The 20091-nt window shown below is 38.4% G+C and overlaps 1 protein-coding gene across 1 annotated transcript in view; it reads left to right on the forward strand.

The window, feature by feature from the left end:
* The window catches only part of si:dkey-12j5.1 (uncharacterized), a 30940-nt gene extending 10849 nt beyond the window's left edge, over nt 1-20091 (forward strand). Inside the window, exons 9-11 of the mRNA XM_055048171.1 lie at nt 3360-3413; nt 9673-9825; nt 17269-20091. Of these exons, the coding sequence (XP_054904146.1) occupies nt 3360-3413; nt 9673-9825; nt 17269-17439 (378 nt within the window). The 3' untranslated portion in view covers nt 17440-20091. The remainder of the gene's footprint in view (nt 1-3359; nt 3414-9672; nt 9826-17268) is intronic.

Raw genomic sequence — 20091 nt, forward strand, 5'->3', positions numbered from 1 at the left:
TAACTTTCACCCCAAAGACACAATCAATATACAGAATAAAGCCAAGATAATATATATATATATATACTGATATAAATACAAGTTCAAGGCAAATCCAGTTCTATTGCAATACAGTACTGTATCATGCATTGTGAAGGACCAACTGACCTGCATTTAAGCTATTTGTTTTAATTGGGGAAAAAAAAAAAAGTTTTGTTTCTCTGTTTTTATAAGTGTCCTGCAGAGTTCCCTTCTTTCTCACTTACATTGACACACTCTCACAAACACAAATGTCATCATCATCATCCATCATTGCTGCTGATTTACTTGTCACACAGCAGACGGGGAAACGGACAGCTACCTTCTCCTGACAGCCATTAAGGCATCTTTCAGTGCAGTTGTCACACAAGCTGGTGGATAGTATCGTACCTTCTCACCTTGTCACTTGTGTTCACATTTATTTATTTACTAAACGCTTCTGTCATTAAATTTAGACTCTCGTGTTGCTTGTGTCTCCCATATTGCTCACGAGCAGTTTGCATAGACTTCTCCTAGATTAATTTACTTCGCTGTAGCTATCCCTGTTTGTGTGTCTGCATGTGTGTGAGCTATGGCGCGCCCTCACTTGTAAAGTGATTTGTCTTTCTCCAGTCTCTGCTGCACGCTCCAGTAAAATGATTCTGTTAAACAGCATTGCCTGAAGACGACACACAAACACACAAACTGCACTTGAGCACGGTGAACATTATAAATGAGTTCCTCCCCAGAGTCCTGCTTTTTTTTTTTGTTATAGAAGTCTTGAAATAAAGAGGACAGCATGATTGTATTGTTTTTATTGTTTTTAGTGTTTATGTGCATCTTGTTTTTTTTTTTTTGCCTCTCCTTTCCAACTTTATCCCTCTTTTAATTTGCATCACTCCCTATTTTTCTCTTATCTTCACAGGAATATTAATCTTGTTGTTGTTTAGAGCGTGAAGCAGCTTAAAAAACTCTGAATCTTTAATCACTTGCCCCTGGGCTGACCAGTGTAGTTAAGAAGTTGGAGACGATATAATGGTTATCATTGCTCACTTGTCCTCGCTTCCAGATATATCTCTTGTTCTATTTTTGCTGCTCTAAAACTGCCTGTTCTAACTGTTGTTTAATACTCCAGCAGCTCTTTTGTCCCATCTAGTAGAATGAACTTTACCACATTTTGTCATGTCACAACAACAAACTTCAATGTTTTTTTATTGAGATTTTATTTGGCAGAGTAACGCGAAGTAGCAAATAGTTGCAAATATGTGTGAATCAAATGAATGCTACTTTGTACTTTGTAGAACTACCGTTTTCTGCTATTAAGTGGCCAGGATATTTGCTTATTCTTATTACAAAATAGTTTAAGCTTAGTCAGAATGGACAGAAAGCATCTCAGATCATTAAAATATTAATGTGTATCTGGGCATACATGTGAATGTGGTTTTATGTTCATTGTCGTGCTGGAAGTTGATCCTCAGTTCCAATCTCAGTTGTTTTATAACCTCTAATAGATCCTGTTTACACATTTTCTCACCAGCACCAACCCCTGTAGATTCTCCAGAGATGCAAAGAGCTGCTTCTGTAATTAATGCTTTCCATATCCGACTTATTTAGGACGACTAAAATATTTTGGTAGGTTTTTAGGTTTGGGATAGTGTTCCACAAACCAATCCTCACTTAAACCTCTCCACATGTTACTCCTGACCTGTTTGGTGTGATTTTTTGTCTTCATGATGCGTTGCTCATAATGCTCTCTAACAAACCGCTTAGGCCTTCGTAGAACATCTTGATTTATACTGAGAAAAATTTACACCCCAGTGGACTCCATGTTCTCACTAAATGACTTGTCAGGTATTTGGTTTCACTAGATATTACTTAGAGGGATGACAATTCACATGCCTCTAAGTATGTGAATGCTGAATGCGAATACGGACGGTTTGGAAAAAGAGGTTTTGAAAATCTAAATAGTTCACTGAGTTCACAAGCACTTCTTTCAATTTGTGTGTGACATATAAGCTCAATCACATTCATGAAAGTTTATGTTTGTCGCATAACAGATTGCGAACTATTCACAGAATGGAAACACTAAATATTTATCGTTTGGCACTTTATCTTTGTGCTCGTGCTGCAGTGAGACAATGACAGTAGAGGAGATAATTGTGGTGCTTGGCATAAATCCATCCCTCATCGGTGAAGATTGGGTGTTTTTGTTTTGTGTGTTTTTAATCAGTCATTAATTAATTTAGGACAATAGGTTCTCTGCTCATAATTGGTCTAGCAATCAATCATCTGACTCTCTGACATGCACGTTTGAGCAGTCTTAACGAGATACTCTCAATTAACCCGACTCACTCAGTCTGTGCAGGCGGCGGGCCTCTTTATCATCACCGGAACCATGTTGCCTTAATGAAAAGAAACTCCATAGAGCAGTAGGAGAAAAAAAAAAAAAAAAACTAGGAAGTTCTCCAGCTAATAATTTTGCCTTAGCAAAAAAAAAAAAAAAAAAAAAAAACAAGTGCAGCTTGTTGAAGTCACATTTTTGTTGAGCTTTTGCTGTCGGTGTGTGTATGTGTGCAATTGCGAGGGTGCGTGTATGTCTTTTATTCTTGCCCTTCACCACGGGTGATTGGCTAGCGGTCGCCTTCAACCTGAAGTTGACAAAAATCAATATATCATCACCTGGGGCCTTACACACACACAAAGAGACTCACAAAGGTAGCACAAACCACAGATTCCACATGGAGAGAGTCGGAGCTAAACAAACACGCTGCCTACTTTAGTTGAGCTCTGATTTCTGTAATGGAAACTTCCCACAGACAACGCTCCAACAAAGGTCAGCTAACATTTGGCTCCTTTGAGACCTCAAACCGCCTCTCCACGACACTACAGAGAGTGACTCAGACAAACACCCTGAAAGTGGGGGGGAATGTGGATAATGTGTCAAGTTGATCTTTAGATTTATTTGGGCCTCTTGCTCTATGAGGTGAAGGGAGGGTATGAGTAGTTTGTCAGTAAAATGATTAAAAGGGCCATCGGAAACAGTGTCTGCAGTGATTATTGACTGTGCGATAAGCACTCATGAGTGTGTATATTGACTGCCGTATCTGTTGTCTTGTTGGTATTGATGACATTGTGAATGGGGACGCTGACCCCCTTGATGCTTATCAGACCCTCTGATCACTGTCATTGATTGAGCTGCCTTGAAGATGCACAACAGCGCCAACAACAATGTTACTGGTTACTGAAAATTTGTTGAAAGCCATTGCTCACACTACATTTTGCTTATTTCACTATTGAATGAGCAGTTGTATGTTCTTTTTTTTAATTCTGTTTCATTATCTTATTTTCTCTTTCTTTATTAGATGGCGGTAGATGTCTTGGAGGGTCTTCTGGAAGAAGATGATGAAGTTGTTCAGGTAAATAATGCATTGACTTTATGAAATAAATAAATAAAACATGCTTAAGGGAATTTGAGACATTTATATTACTGTGTAAAGGTCTTGCGTTGTCAAGTATCATCTATATAGTTTTTTTGCAAGTTGCAAGACTTTCTTAAGGTGTTCTATCCATTTTCCTGTTGCTGGTGTTTTTGCAGTTTCTATCTTTAAATTCATAGACTTGTGATCATAAAGACTTAATTTACCTTTTACTTTAGCCTCTTCTTTCACTTGGTTTTTCCACTGGTATTTTTTTTTTTGTTAGGCTAAATTACTCCAACCTAGGAATCATTCAGACACAAAAAAACTCTGACAACTTCACAAAAGAAGCTATTTCAAATCAGATATTTTGGAACTTTCACATTGTCAAAATGAATTGACTTTATGTTCTCAAGTGCCACCTATTATTCAGCCTGCAAGACAAACACCAGGTATGCTAAGAATAATCATCAAGCCCACAAAAAAGACTTCACAGTCCATAGTTTGCTATGATTTAATGAGCTGCAAGAGCTAACCCCAGTCAAAGCTTTTGTCAGATTTAAAGAATATAGGTGGATTTAATATGGGACATATAAGTGGATTTAATATAGGACATATAGGTGGACTTAATATGGGACATATAGGTGGATTTAATATGGGACATATGGGAGGATTAAAAATGGGGAGACACAGGGGGATTTTACATTAATAGTGGCTTACACTCTACTAATGTACTAGTTGTATTTCTGTTTGCTTAACACTGGGAACTTAAAGGAGATACTTCAGTATCCAGTAATGCTATCTTAAGTTGGCCATTGCCAAATATTTTGAAAGTGACAATTACTTCAGTTTCTGAGAAATGTTGCTGCTTCATTATTACCCAGTCTTAGTCTTAGATTTGCTTCTAGGGTATATGGCCATTTAATAATAAATCTTTTTAAGTTTCATCCACTTTTATTGATAAACACATCAGTTTTAAGCAAAGCTTCTGTATTTACAATATCAGCAATTCTTTTTAAAGATTTCTACAATTCATCCATAATGCCAGTTTAGATGAAAACCTCTGGGCCAAATCTTGGCACATGGTGAACTATTCTTGCTCCATAAGTACTTGAAATTGCTTTTTTTTGGGTCCATTCACTGTTTGAGAAATGACTGTAGGCTTTTATTGGAATTAAGATCTATACAATTGTCTTGCCATTAACCTGAAATGTCCTTGTCTGGATCCTTGGGCCACTTAGTTATGACTTTTGCTTTGTGATGCAGTTCTCCAACTTTCTTAAAAAACATGGTTTTTCACCAAATTGGATAAGGATCCATATCCAGAAGATTCCTAGGTAATAATGGTCGGTGTATATTTATGAGAATGTGGTGCTTCAGTTTGTTTATAGAAAATGAATTAGAGCCATTGGCATTGTCAATCATGCACATGTACACACTGCTCACATCCTTCCTTTGCTCTCAGCTACCACAGCTCCTTCCTTACAGTGTTGTGAACATGGCCACCAATGACAAAGGATCAACAATTTTCCTGTAACAGTATGTTTTTTCTCTGCCGTTAGCACAGCTGCAGCGAACTGGCAATCAATCAATCAATCAAATTTTATTTGTATAGCACATTTCAGCTACAAGGCATTTCAAAGTGCTTTACATCATAAACACAAAACACAAAGGCATGCAACATAGAATAAAATACCAAGGTTTTTTTTTTTTGTTTTGTTTTTTCCCTCTTTTTTCCCTTTCTTCCCCCTTCCCTTTGACACGGAATTTAAGCGCCTGTTACCGCCGGACTCCGCCGTCCGTTTAACCACGGGTATTCGCCGGGCCCCGTTGCCCACAACAGGAAAAATTTTTTAAAAAAATAAAAAATTACATACATATCCACAAAATCAAATCCATACATATTACATTCAAATGCAACTCTAAACAGGTGCGTTTTTACTTGAGATTTGAAGGAAGTCAGGGTTTCCGCTGTTTTACAGTTTTCTGGAAGTTTGTTCCAAATTTTTGGTCCATAGATGCTGAAAGCTGCTTCTCCTCTCTTGGTTCTGGTTCTGGGGATGCAGAGCAGACCAGAACCAGAAGACCTGAGAGGTCTGGAAGGTTGATACAACAACAGCAGCTCTTTGCTGTATTGTGGTGCTAAACCATTCAGTGATTTGTAAACTAACAACAGTATTTTAAAGTCTATTCTTTGAGCTACAGGGAGCCAGTGGAGGGACTTTAAAACTGGTGTTATGTGCTCTATCTTCCTGGTTCTAGTGAGAACGCGAGCAGCAGCATTCTGGATCAGTTGCAGCTGTTTGATTAATTTGTTGGACAGGCCTGTGAAGATGCTGTTGCAATAATCAATGCGACTAAAGACAAACGCATGAATGAGTTTCTCTAGATCTGGCTGAGACATTAGTCCTCTAATCCTGGAGATGTTCTTCAGGTGATAGAAGGCCGATTTTGTTACTGTTGAAGCATGTACACAAGCATATTGAACATTGCTAAGACCCTCCTCCTGACTGATTGTTTTCTTTATAACCAGGTGTGGTGTATTTCTCTACAGGGAGGAGGCAAAGAAGCTTCATGATTTATATATATATATATTTTTTTTATTGTGCATCTGTCTCACACTGTACTGTCAGAATATACTGACAGTTTTAGCAAGTTTTATAAAAGTTACCTTCTGCAGCTTTAAAGCAAAAGACCATCAAAGTTGTGGAAATTTTTCCTATACTGCCCAACTCATTGCTGGTTCAAGTGGAGGAACTGAATGTATCAAAGGTATGATAAGTATGATAAGGACAGACAATTACACTACAATTTAGAACAATTTGTGCCCCCGTGTCTGAAAACTAGGTCTCAGATGAAGTTCCAGGCTCTTTCAAAGAGGCATAAAAGCAGGACCCAATCATACATGTTACTGCACAAAGGGACAGTGGAAAAGGAGCAGCTTGTTATATAGTATCCAACTATGAGGCCTCATTTACCATTGTAGGGGGGAAAATGCCAACTTTAAACTTCAAAGGATCAATAGAAGATAAATCGTACAAACCAAGAGCAGGCTATGACAGGCAGGGTCTGGGTATATATATTTTTTTCTGAATGTTAGTGGATTTCTTGACAGGCACAGGATTATTGCAATTACTGATCTGATAAAAAATGAAAATAATTCTGATTAGATTTAGAAATTAGGTTCATACCATATCATAGCTTGCAGGAAATGTATGAACAAAAATATAAATCAAGGTCTGATTGGTTTTATTGAAAAACAGAAATATAAGCAGGTATTAATGTCACGCCTTGTTATAATAAATTATGGCCATATAAGGGTGAAAGAACACTGGCAAATGTGTATCCAGAACACTGGTATTAGACCCTTATGTATCGAAGATTAATTTTGAGTGTTTCACTTTCCCAAGATTGAGATTCAATTTATAATGCTGAAAATGATCAGATTGAAATAGAAATAAACTAAAATAGGCCGCTTATCAGTTATGAGTGGAATTTTAAAGGAAAATAGTAAAGCTCTATCTTTTTGAAACTGTTGATTTATCTGAGCCAATCAGTGACTGGAATTGAGGTCATCTGATGTGAGCAATATGCACACACAGATACAGAAAAATTGCTGCAAACTGATTGAAACTTGTAAAAAAATGAAGAAAAGTTTCTATTAAAAAAATTGACAAAAAGAAAAAGGACTTGATTTATGGTTCTAGTTAGCGTCATTCATAATGACAATGGGGGCTGCACAGTGGAGAAGTTGGTGGCATTGTTGCCTTGCAGCAAGAAGGTCCTGGGTTTGATTCCTGGGTCTTGAGTTTTTCTACATGGAGTTTATCATGCATGGGTTCTCTCCGGGTACTCCGGCTTCTTCCCACAGACCAAAAACATGAATGTCAGATTAATTGGTCTCTAAATTCTCCTTAGGTGTGTGTGTGTGCGTGTGTGTGTGTGCATGGCTGTTTGTTTCTGTGTTGCTCTTTGATGGACTGGCAATAACGTGTGTTAATTTTTATACATACAGCGAATAACAGTCCATAATTTAGGTGTGCCAATTTATAACCAAGACCGAAAGCATTCTTATATTGGACTTGGCACTGAACCTATTCCATGGTGGACTAAATAGCTGTATTCTTGGTTCAGTAAAAAGTATGTGCCAATCTGCTCTAAAAAATCCCGTCAGTAGCAGAAAATGGGAGTTTGTCGCTTAGCGTTACACAGAAGAGCACTCTTCCTTTCTCTATTTTTTTCCCCCTGCACTCCACCCTCAGGCTCATCCTCCCACACAAACCCCTCCATAGCCGGGTTGAGAGCAGCCTTTGGGGAGCTGAACTTTTAAACTCACTCCTGAGACAGTTGATTTGAGCGGACCTCCACCAAGTCACACAAACAAACAAACAAAAAACTGGTCTAAATGGTAAATTTTCTTTTTCTGTTCATTTTACAGACAAGAAATGACAAGACAAGAAATGCATAAGGGAAACATATTTAAGCATGGCAGTAACTCACTCCCCTTGTCCTTGCGCTTCCTTCCTTGTGTCAATTCCTCCTCTGTGCAGCTGATAAGTGTTGAGCTCTCACATCTGCCTGCTTGCACTCTTGCATCTCAAAGCTTGGAACCCTACTTACATAACATTAAGTCTGCACAAACAACTGAGCTGGTTCTTTGCCAATCTTGTTTCAAAGGTATTCGCTTGATTCATGATCGCTTTGTTCTTCCCTCAGTGGCGCCATATGGGAGCTAAGATGCGACTTGACTTTAAAATTATAACAGAGCCTGCGATTTGATTGACACACAGAATTCCTTCTAATATGTGTGATTTTGTGTGAAGTTGTAGCTGAGTGGAATAGATTTCTCTAAGTTCTTAATTAGCTCACTTTTTAACAATTTTTTATATAGATGTTCAGTCATTTTTGTGTCCTCCATGTGTCACGTGTTGGACAGTCTGTCATAAAAAATGTGAAAATTTCACATTTTTTAAGATAACTAATGTTTGAATTTAATTCAAACATCATTTATTCCAATGATATTCTCACGCTTTTTGCTGATTTGCATTCTAAGTAAATGCCACAATGAGGAACAACACCAGAGTACTATTTCTGTATCATTGCTGCTGTTGTGATAAGCACAGCTGCAGGGGGTGGGGGCAGCCTCCTACTCAGCCTGCTGGGTGACAATTCTGGATTCAGCGTGCTATGCCACGATGTGTTTGTTAGCTAAATGGTTGATTTGTCAAAGGTGCTGGGTCTCCCACTGCCGCTACCCTCAATGAATAATGAATAAAGCTAATATTTGTTTCTTGGTGCTTGAAGAACAGTGGGTGGGTGATCTTCGGCCTCAGATGAGAGGCGCACACACCTCTGAGTTTGGAGTGAGTTAGATGTGATTGTTTTTAAAGGTGGGAGGCTTGGTGCAGCTCTGTTGATGTGATTATCCAGAGTTAAGAAGCATGATTATTGGAAGTAAAGAAAACTAGATGATTTCTGAGCAGGTACTTAGAGTTAAAATATTCTACCTCTGTGTGAACTTTGTTGATTAATAGCATTAATTTTTTTCCCTTGTTTTTTATCTCTACCAACTGATATTTGGGGTGGTCAGCAAGTGCAACAGTGAACACACAGTGATACATATTCTAAGCTTCAAAATCTGATTTCCGAGGAAAATAAAAAAAACGGCATCTGCTCATGTTGTTTTGGCATCTCCTGCTTGTTTCTGCCTCTGTGTCAGTTAAATATTTGAGGACAAAAATACCCAAATCAACAGCTTTTTTTACTGGGATACAAATGACATGTACAATCAGTATGTACTTTATTAGATTCACCTGCTCAATGCCATACTATTTTATTTTTAGGTTTGCAAAACTAATATTGCATTTCTCCCCCTTTACTGATAAAATGTCCATCCTTAGCTCAAATAACCCTTTGTTAAACAAACCTAAGTTTGTTTAATATCATCTCTGAACACCTGGAACAATAGCAGCAGCAGCAGAAGGTGACTCCAGGTTCATCTCCTATAAGATAAGAAGAGGAATGATTGTACAGTAACATATTTTAAGAAAGTTCCCTGGCACAAAGAGCCTTTGTTGCTGCAGCTGCAGCTTTCAGTCTGATAATGGTGTACATACAACCAATAAAGTATCCTTCCTGTCATGTATCATCAATTCTGAAATCCCTCTCTCTTAATGCAGAAATCTAACTGAAATTAGGAGCGCTTGCTTTTTGCAACTGAGGTCTCTCCAGCTTACCCTTCTCGATCTGTATCTCTTAGGTTTGGTATCTGTCTGGCTGGGTGTGCTACCTCCAGTGGGACAAGGCAAAACAACACCAAGAAAGAGAAGGAAGTGAGGCATCGGAGGAGAATAAGGAGGAGTGGAAGGCTTTACAGGATGCTGCAAGGTCGTACCTGACTAATGCTAAAAAGGTAATTTTGTTAAAAACAAAAATAAGCAATATCATTCTCTTTGTTCAATTTTAATAAAGTAATATGTCAATGTTTTGTATCTTAAGGTTTTGAGTTAATAGGCTATGTTAACTCAATGTAAACATGCTTGTAGGAGAAAAACCAGCAGATCCAAAACCAAACAAATAATAATTCACACTCATTGAACACTTAAGATATCAATAAAAAATTTCTCCAAAATATAAAATATAAAAATTAATAACTTTTTGTACCATGTTTATTCTTAAAAATGTACTTATAGACTTCCCTATAAGTCTGCATGGTGCTCCAACATTATTATGAACAGAGTGCAGTTTCTCCCTCTATTATGTGCATCAACAGTGAGTGCAGATAGTTAACGTCCAGTAAGCTGCCACAATAGGTTATTCTCCGATGACTTGGTTCTTGTCAGAGAAATAGCTTATGCAGCACCATGAACATGAGCCCATTCTTACTAAGCTTCATTGTTGCATCAGAAATAGCTGTGCAGAATCTCAAAGATGTTAAAGTTTTCACCCAGCTCCCTTCGCCCCCCTCCCTCTTTCCCACAAACAGACACACACAGACCAAGTGATGTGTCTCATTTATTCTGTCATTCTGTCAGGGAGTAATACCTCTGTGGAGCAGTGATTCATGTTAGTCTAAAATCCAATAGCCTTGTAAATCAGGCAGCCTGGGCTAAAGGATGGCAGGCCCCACCTACTATTTTTTTCTCTGACTCCCTCCACCCCCATTGCCTCCTGCTATGCATCTTCTCTACCCATGTGCCACACCAAAATGTGCTCTTAGAAATGAGTAGCAGCAGGTTAGTGACAATACATTGATGTTTGTTCTTTCTGGACTGGCGGTATATTGACTTGACTGTTTCCTAAGCATCTTAAGACATTCGTCTTCAACTGAGACAGAGAGGCAGTAAGTTTGCAACAGACAACAGAGAGAGAGCATGGGAATCTTGTACATATTGATCATAGTTGCTAGCAATGGGGAGTATGAGACAATTGGAAAAATGCAACAAGAAAAGGGATAAATTAAGTACTTAGATGGGTTGCTTGACGAGAAAGAAGGCAAATAAAATGAGATGAAAGTCTTGTGAAAGAACTGAGCGAGATGTCGGAGCGTGACGGATAAACAGCATAGCAGTTTCTCTCCAGGGCGAGTCGAGCATAAGAATAATGTGAACGGTAAAGCACAAAGACCTTGGAAAGGTGAGTTGGATTGTGTTCCGGCTCCCTCACAGCACATTCAATTCTGTAGCATTGCATGTGTGCACATCCGTCCATTGTTTAGATGCGATCTAGATTGAACCTGAGCTTTATTTCGAAGCCTCAGCTTGAGTTTTAATTATTGACGATAAGTTTCTCTGCTAGTTAAAATGGGTTCCAACTTGGAAATGAGGCCCACAAAGCCCAGCGGCTGGATTTGGCACCAGTCCACTTCTCCTCTGCATACTTTATGACCCTGGTAAGTTAAGTGTGCAGGGGGGCGTTGTGTGAGACAGGCACATGCACATGCAGAGTCTCGCAAAGGTACTCATACATACTGAACATTTCCAGGTTTTGTCTTGTTATAGCTAAAGTCTTTAATTGCAGTTTTATGAGATTATCATGTGTTTATCAAATGGAAGGAGGTGATTGATTTCTTTTTAAAAATATTACACAGAAAAATCTTGAAAGTGTGGTACGACTTCGTATTAATTACTAAATAACATTTGGTGCCCCAAGGTTTTAAGAAGACACCTAAATCCATCATCTAAAAACAATCTAATGCATACCCCCAAATACATGACGATCACCTAGATTGACAAGTTGACCAAGGAGACTTTAAAAATTAGGCAGCATTATGTTATTAAAGCTAAACTTTTAAAATGATGTGGCTTTATATTATTAAAACTAAAGTTTAACCAGTGATACTTTTATAACAAATTTATGTCAGATCAGGATTTCTTGGTTAATGAGAAGTTGTCAGAACAAAGACATTTTGAATGATGTCAACTTTGCATTAAAAGTGTCATGATTTACTGAATGACACTTTATGACAAGAGTCATAAATATTCATGAAGACTTCATGACAAGTGTTATGTCATGTTTATGATGGTTTCATGACAGTGTTATCCACAACCCATCAAATAAAGTGTCACCTAAGTAATTTCATTTCACATAATTATTGCAGTAGTAGCCATTTGTTTGTTAAAACTTAATGAAATATATTTGTTCTATTTGATGTTTGTTGTGAATACTCACAAACAAACGAGGTAATTAGTCCAAGTTTGGCGGTTATTGAACGTTCGGAAACTTCAGCGGCTCTGATGTGCCACAGCAAAGGTAAACAAAGGTGAAACAACCCAAACAGGTGATCAACTCAAAACCACTCGTACCTTTTTACTCTCTCTCTCTGTCGTTTTTGCACACCTGTTGCCCTGGCAGCCGCCTGCGCCCCTCGAGCCGAGCAGAGATTATGTTAAAAGCATAACATTCAGTCCGTTACAATATTAGATTTTCAGGCTTGATATTTATTTTGCGATTATTAATAAGCCTCTCATGAACACAGCGGTGGTTGAGTAGCTAATTTAAACTCTTGCTCTGCCTGTCAGTCGGTCTTTGAGTCGCCTTTTTTTTTGTAAATGGAATCGAAACACACTGAATTGCACAACACCGTGTTGAAACAATAATTACTGAGATTATTAATTTTAACATGTTCCATTGATTTTTTTAAAATTATTATTCTTTAATGAAGACATAAACATTTAGGATCTTAGTGAATATTTTGATAAGCCTGTCAGAAGAGGAAGTGCTGGTCTCAGCGTCCCGGTGGCATTCAGTTTGTCACCTACTGCCAAGATCGACTCAAAACCTTCCGAATCGACGTATTGAGCATCCATGGTTTAGACCAAAGCATATTTATGTTTTAGAATACCACAAAGTAGACCCTAAGTCCAGCCAAGCACGTGTGGTGCAACCTAAAATGTTGTTCACGTCTGTTTTCTATCCAATGTTATGTTGGTTTATCTATTTTGCAAGTGATGGTCAAAAAATGTTTGATCAGGCAAAGCTGGTAGAGACATGTATTTGCTGATGGAAGTGAAGCAAATGGTGGCTCTACAAATGATTAACTCACAATGTCTAAGTACAAATTCATTTTAATACTTTTCAGGTTTTTGTTTATGAAGTAAACAGAAGTAAAAGGAAGTCTTTTTTGTACAATTATACAATAATCTCCATTACATGCAATGTCAGGACAATATATGGAAGTTTGTAATTGTAAATGATAAAATGAGAAAAAAGCACTATTTCTTCATGTATGCTCAACTTTGCTGAATTGTGTGTATTATATGATATCTGTGGGTTTTTTGCCAAATGCATCAGGTGCAAAGTGCTTTGCAAAAGAGAACAATGGGGGAAAATTGATTGGAAAAAAAGAGTAGGAGATGACCAGCAGAGTGAGTTGGAGAGCAAAAGAAGAGAGGGGGGGACCGGGAAAGGGAATGAATTAGACTTGGTGTGTGTTGAGGCAGGGGGTGTGAATAGTGGGTCTGGGTAAAATCAATAGTAAACCGGACGTGAAATGGAATTCGAGATAGGGTGCGATTTGAGGAGGGATCTGCGGTGTATGCACACAGGGACAGTGTTATGTATGATTGTGTGAAGGCGTGGGATGTGTGTGTGCAGCAAAGGAAGCTAGGGCAAAGAGAGGTCAAAAGCTTAGCCATTTGAAGTGGTTGAAAGGGTATCCCACGAGCACAGATTGTGGGCAGGGGGCTAGTCGTGTAATTTTAATGCTTTTCCCTTACAAGGATGTGACTGGAGGACCTGGGGTGTTAAGTTATGTGAGTGTGAGTTTTGCAGTCAACTCTCTGGAGATTTTTAGCGACATGCCCTGTTCACACTCCAGAAGCTCTAATCTCACCCACTGTCACACCCTTGCCAGGGTAGAAGTGTTCATAAAACAGTGAGATCCAGCAGATAAGTTGGGAGGAACTAAAAGATGGTCTAATGAAGAAATATTCAGACCTTAAGGAGTTCATTGAGAGGACTTGGCACTATTCTGCCAAAATGGAAGACGATTGTGTGCTCTTTGTACGAATATATAGATGAGAGCGAGCAGAGACATCCGTCTCCTTGACTGCAAGGTCGTCTAAGGGGAGTGTAAGTGTGCAAAGCTGAAAAGGAAAAAAAAGTGGACAAGAGAAATGCAGCGGTATTAGCAAATGAAATAAAAGAAAAGGTGAAATGAAAGTGGAAGTTAAGCATAGGTGTAGAGCAGAGGCCGAACAATGATGGAATGATTAGGCTTTTACCACATAATCAGCCTGTCTTTTATCTACCATATGCCTGGTAGGCAATTTAAAGAAATTGCCTACCAGGCAGTGGAAGGAAAAGAGTACATTGTTGGACACAGGGTCGAATGGTGTGTAGCTTTTACACATTTGTCTTCTTCATACCGGGTTATAATACAGATACAATACAGATCATTTATACTACATCTTATAAAAAGGGGAGATAATTAAAAACATATTATTCACTCGTATTTTATGGTAAAATCTGTTTTAATTTTAAGAATAAGAAGAAAGTGACTGCAAGGGCATTCTAACCCACCGTCTACCTACAGAGGTTACATTGTGCACCTAATTTTCTACAAACTTCGACAAAGAAAAATGATTTCTTCAAAATTACTTAGCTCACTTTTGAAAGTTGAACACAGCTGTGTTTTCCAACACTAAAATGGTCCAAAACACAACAAAACTGGTTTCCGAATAAGAAAATCAGGCTACAAGCTATTGTAATTCAACGCAATCCACAAAAGTGGGGTTCCAAAAAATAATTTTTTGATCAATTCAAATTTATATCAATTCAACCACTTCTCGAGAGCTTTATGGGACTGATATTAGTGAGAGCATATGAGAGAAATGCCACTCTGCTTTTAATCTTGTATCTATAATTTCAACCTTGTGTGGATAAGAGATAAATTCAGACTTGTTCATCGATTTTTCTTCCCTAAAAAAGTAATTGAAGTTATGTTACATAATCATCCTACCCTGGAAAAAATGACTCAAAAGCATTAAATCAAAGCCCAAAACTGACAAGAACTGTAACCTAAGGCAATAGCAGCGACTTGTTAAAGCCAAAGTCACTTCAAAATGCAGGAGCACATATCGACAGTGGTTGTGTTCGTGCATTCCTACCTGTACAACTGCATGAAACATGCGAGCAGTTATAGTAGTGGTCAGGTGCGCTTTGGTCCATGACTTTAAAGTGGAGCAAGAAAAAGCATGAAAAAGTTATACGATCACACACCCGCACACACTCTCCCTCTGTAGGCAGCTCTCTGGGCCGTGAAAGTGAGAAGAGAAAAAAAAACCCTGGCTGCTCTAAATGAGAAATGCCTGTGTTTTGTCTTTTCGGGGTTTTTTTAGCGACAGCCATGCTGATCTAAGCAGCACTCATTGTGGGATGCGTAAAGAATAGCTCCTGTTTGTTTTCCTCTCTCAAACCTTCACAAAGAATAATCGCGTCCCGTCCCGTAGACACAATGTGCTATTGATTTGCAGAAAATATCTACTACCTGCAGATAGAATTTCCAGGGAGCATCTAGTGGCTTAGAAAGCAGACAAAGTTTGCAAATGTTTGCCTCATGTATTTCATTATTGCTCAAATGAAGCTCATGTGAAATACGCCACTCTTTTTTTTTGCCCTAGGCTGCAACATGTGAGTATTCTCTGCTCTGAGCCAAGACTATTGCCAAACCCATTGTAAAGCAAGCCTCCCTTTTTGCAGGTATACATCTCTAGGCATTTGAAAGTGACATCGCTGTAATGAAAATCCCTTGGTTTGTGTGGCTGTGTATGTGTGCAGCAGTGGTGTTCTGAAAGAGTCTGGCAGGGTCACCTCTCCCCCCTGGTATCTGTTTCTGTGCCTGGACCTGGGTCACGCTCTGCATCCCCGGAGCGCCGATCTGCAGAGACAGCATCCGCTTAAATTTACACACACACACACAGAGCACACATTTTACCACTCCAAATGAGTTCCCATAGGACTGCGTGTCTCCTGTCAGGACCTGCTGTTGCTTAGAGACTGGTCCTGGGGCAAAGCAGTCACATTCACTCACTCCCCTGGCCTCGTTACACTTTTACTAAGAATGATGGCGCTCTGCTGGGTATTGTCCATGAGCTTACGTGAGTGTGTGCTCTATGCTACACATTTTTAAAACTAAATAAGATTCTCTGCATTGAACACAATCATCATGCTTTTTCCATGTTTCTAGAAACGGTAGTTAAATTTAAATGGCTGCATTATTTTTCCATACTCTGAATGTGCGTACAAAACCACAATCTCATCATCCAGCCCCTTTTTCCGAGTTCAGTAATTCCACACAAGAAGGTTATTTTACAGAGCTAAATCTGCCGGCAGTTTTGAACAGCTCTACATTTTTGTTTAGTTTTGTTTTTTCAAATCACATTTAACTGTCTTTGTGTGCCTACAGGAGTGCAAGCATCTCACAACAGCAAGAGGAAGAAAAATGGGAGATTTCTTTTGTCTCTTGTGCTGCTAAACTGTGTATCCAAATGTGTTAATTTGACAAATGAAGGACAAAAAGGCTTTGGCAAAGCTGAGGTAGCCACTGACAGATCACAGATTTGACTGGGAATTTCACAGCAGCCTGATGCTGAAATGCTTAAGTCTAACGACTTAGCGGTACAGCACAGGCCAGTACGGTTTGGTACACTAGTTTGTCCATTTCAATTATAAAAGAAGCCCATACGACTGACCTGTAATGCATACTTCCTGGCCCCCCTTCAGTTGTAGGTCCATGGGTCAGTGATTAGGGCTGCTTCTGTAAGCTTTCAGCTGCTGGTCAAGATTTGTCCAATGAGGCTATTTCATAAACCGGTCCCTCCAGTTTCTCACACAAAATCAGCAGATCACCACTGCCTATTCCCACTTGCAGGTGTCAGTATTTCGTACTTTTGCAATACTGCTGCCTTAGCCTCACTGGATGTAAAGTTTCATGCTGTGTTCCAGTTACCTCAGAGGTCGGTTTGAGGTTACATCTCAATGTTGTTATGCAATGTTTGGTTTATTGTTACTAAAACTGATATTATCATTACTATTAAAACCTCATTTTAATAAAATAAAAATATACCACGGTTTCCCTCTAGGGAAACCGTGGTATATTTTTAGCATATCATAGAAGAACTTCATACCAGAAAATGACTCGTCGCTTCACTTCAGTATTTCTGCATTTTTTATTTAGCCTTGATTTATCCAGGTAAACACTTTGAGAGCCACTTCTCAGTTACAAACATGACCACAAGGCTGCTGAGATAAATTGACTCATTAGACGCAGCTGTATGAAAACATTCCCTTTTTCTGCTCCACAGAAATTTCCATCCTTCAAGCACTCGCATTATCTGCTTTTGTCTCCTTGCAGCTGTACAATAAGCTGCGATGCGACGACCAGCCGATGCTGGAGCATGCAGAACAGCTGCTGGGTGAACTGGGAGGAGAAATCGAGGAAGAAGATGAAGACCCAGCCGAGGATGACGACTACGAACCTTGCAGTGACGATGAAGAGGAAGCCGAGGCCCCCATGGAGCACTGACTGCACCCATCATGTTTTCCTTGAGTTTTTGTGCCCTCTTCAAAGTGCCTTTTTGTACTGGCTTTTCAAAGATTAAATTGATTTGCACAAACAGAGAGGTATAAAAAAATCTACTCAATCTCTTTCAGTTAAGTTGCTAAATGCTTTTGTCGAAATAAGTGCATACTTGAGTAATGCTTCCCTAATCTTATCGACAGATGCCGATGACAGAAATTAGTTTTCAGAGGTTTAATTCTCACCAGCAGCCCTTGAATGCTTTACCTTCACTGCACACCCACACAGTTTTGAATGAGCGGGAATGTACCGCACGAACATAACACAAAAACACAAAAGAAGCATGTTAATTACTCTATTCCTTTTTCCTCAGCAAAACAAGCTGCTTTTCCCTCTAAGCATTGTCAGAGAAGCCCAGTTATTAACACTTCACGCTATTTTTACATGCGCTGTGATTTTAATGCCTAGTGTTTATGTAAATGCTTGAATTTTTATGGAATTCAGTTTATGGTTCTTGCGTCTTTTTTTTTTTCATTTTTGGGGGGTTAGACTCAGTAACTTAAGACAATAGAGTGAATCTGACATGAACTCATGCAGAGTACAACTCTCGCTCACTCTGTTGCTGCTCGGGTTTTCAAAGTGACTTGCATAACCGAGAAACGAGCAACTGGCTTTTTAACACAAGACTTCACATCACGTCCTTTTAATAGTCGCAGTGTTAACGACATAAAAGCCTGGGTCTGTACATTGTGACATACAATTATTTCCTACAATGTATGAAATATGTAGTGCAGCACCAAATAAAGGCTTAGTCCTATAAATATGTTTGCCGTTTGTGGCCAAGGGCGTTTGAGAATGTCTTTGGCGCCAGCAGCTCTAAAGCAAGTATTGACTGTGTACCAATTTACTCGAGTCTGAAATGTTTTCAAATCTCTACTATAAGCTGTACAGCCACTTCTGGCTTCAAATCTAAAAGATAAATGAGAACAATTGCCTTTGCTGCACAGTTTAATTAGTATCTGTTCAAACTCAAATTTAACAAGACTAGATTAGATTTTGATACAATTCTTGTCTTAACTATTTTGTACTAATAATTCAAATCTGGTGCAAGAAAACATTTCCAAACAAGGTTTGAAGTTGTGATGTGACAAACAGAATGGAGAAACATTTCTTAGGTGCTGTGTGTATTTGGTTACTGGTGCTACAGCTTCAGAATGCCAAAAGAACCGTAGGGTAACATGAGACACTGCTCACATAAACCTGTTAAAAGGCTATGAAAGCAGATTCATAAAAGTATTAAAATGCAAACTATAAAATGTGTCAAGATTGATGAAACTGATCCACTTAAAATGTTCTTGGACATTATAGTTCAGTGCACTGATGACTCTGGCAAAAAAGTGGTTATTTAATAGTTATAGACAAATAAACCAGATTTATTTTATCACTTCTAAACAGAGTGAGAAACCAATTCAGTTTGTGATCCTTTGGAATAATAAATATTTTCTTGATTTTTTTTTTGTCTATTAAATGTTTAACTTAATTGATATACCCTAAAATACTACTAAAGATTTTTCCATGGATCTTTGAGACAGAGGTAAATGAATTACTTTTTTAATCCATTTTTTTTTAATGAAAGACAATTTAACAAAAAAAGATGCTCCTTTATATTGCTTTATTATGTATTGAGAGATAGATATCTCATTTAAGGGTATGAAAAAACGTAGAGCCTCAATATAAATGTTTTAAATGTAGACAGAAGTGATATGTTTCTTAAGTGAATGTTTTTGGAACGGATGGATCAGGTAGAAAAAATGCTTCTGCAATTGTCCATACCATACACAAGCAAAACATTTGGAAACTTTTCCTAAAAGCACTGTCTGCATCAGCAAAGCATTCATGTTTAACTCATTACCATTTCTGATATTCAGTGTGTATTATGTTGGAAGTTGTTAGAAGACACCTGGTTCTCTGACCCTTGCTGAGGGACATTTCACCAAATAGTACCGGGGTGCATAAATGTTTTAGTTTTCCTCTTGGAATAGAGAAAGTCTGCTATAAATTTAAATTAACTTGTTTTTAAAATTCTCCAAAGTTGACTAAAGAACTGCAAAAATAAATCATTAAAAGGCTCAGATATAGCAACGTGATGATGATGATGAGTGTTTGTAAATTTTTGTTTGTTTAGTTAGGTATCTATCCATGTCCCGTCTCTGTTAATAGACACAACACACCAGGAACATCCACAGCAGCGTGGTGTCTTTGAAAAATCCCAACCCTGAAAAAATATATATAAAAAGAGCGTTATCAGAGATCCTGTTGCAGATAGTGACCCTGCTGCAAGCTGAGAGGCCTGGCAGCTGTTTGATACCCTGATGTGATTCAGTTTTTTTATTATTATTATTTATTTATGGAGCATTAAATATACCCCAGGAGGTAAAAAATTGTCGATATAACGTTTTCTGTGTGTGTAGGTGTCCATGTTGTAAAAGTTTTGCAGATTTATGAGATGCTTTATTTGTGGACTGGACTTTTTTCTCCCATATCCATGTCTGCTGTGGTTAGTGTGCAAGGATGCACCTCTGCAGGCCTTGAAGAACGACTACCTGAAGCCATTCTGTCATCCACCATTTTTTTTTCTAATTAAAGCAGGCTCTAATA

Source organism: Poeciliopsis prolifica, unplaced genomic scaffold (assembly GCF_027474105.1).
Source record: "Poeciliopsis prolifica strain line A6 unplaced genomic scaffold, Auburn_PproV2 SCAFFOLD026, whole genome shotgun sequence".
Taxonomy (NCBI): domain Eukaryota; kingdom Metazoa; phylum Chordata; class Actinopteri; order Cyprinodontiformes; family Poeciliidae; genus Poeciliopsis; species Poeciliopsis prolifica.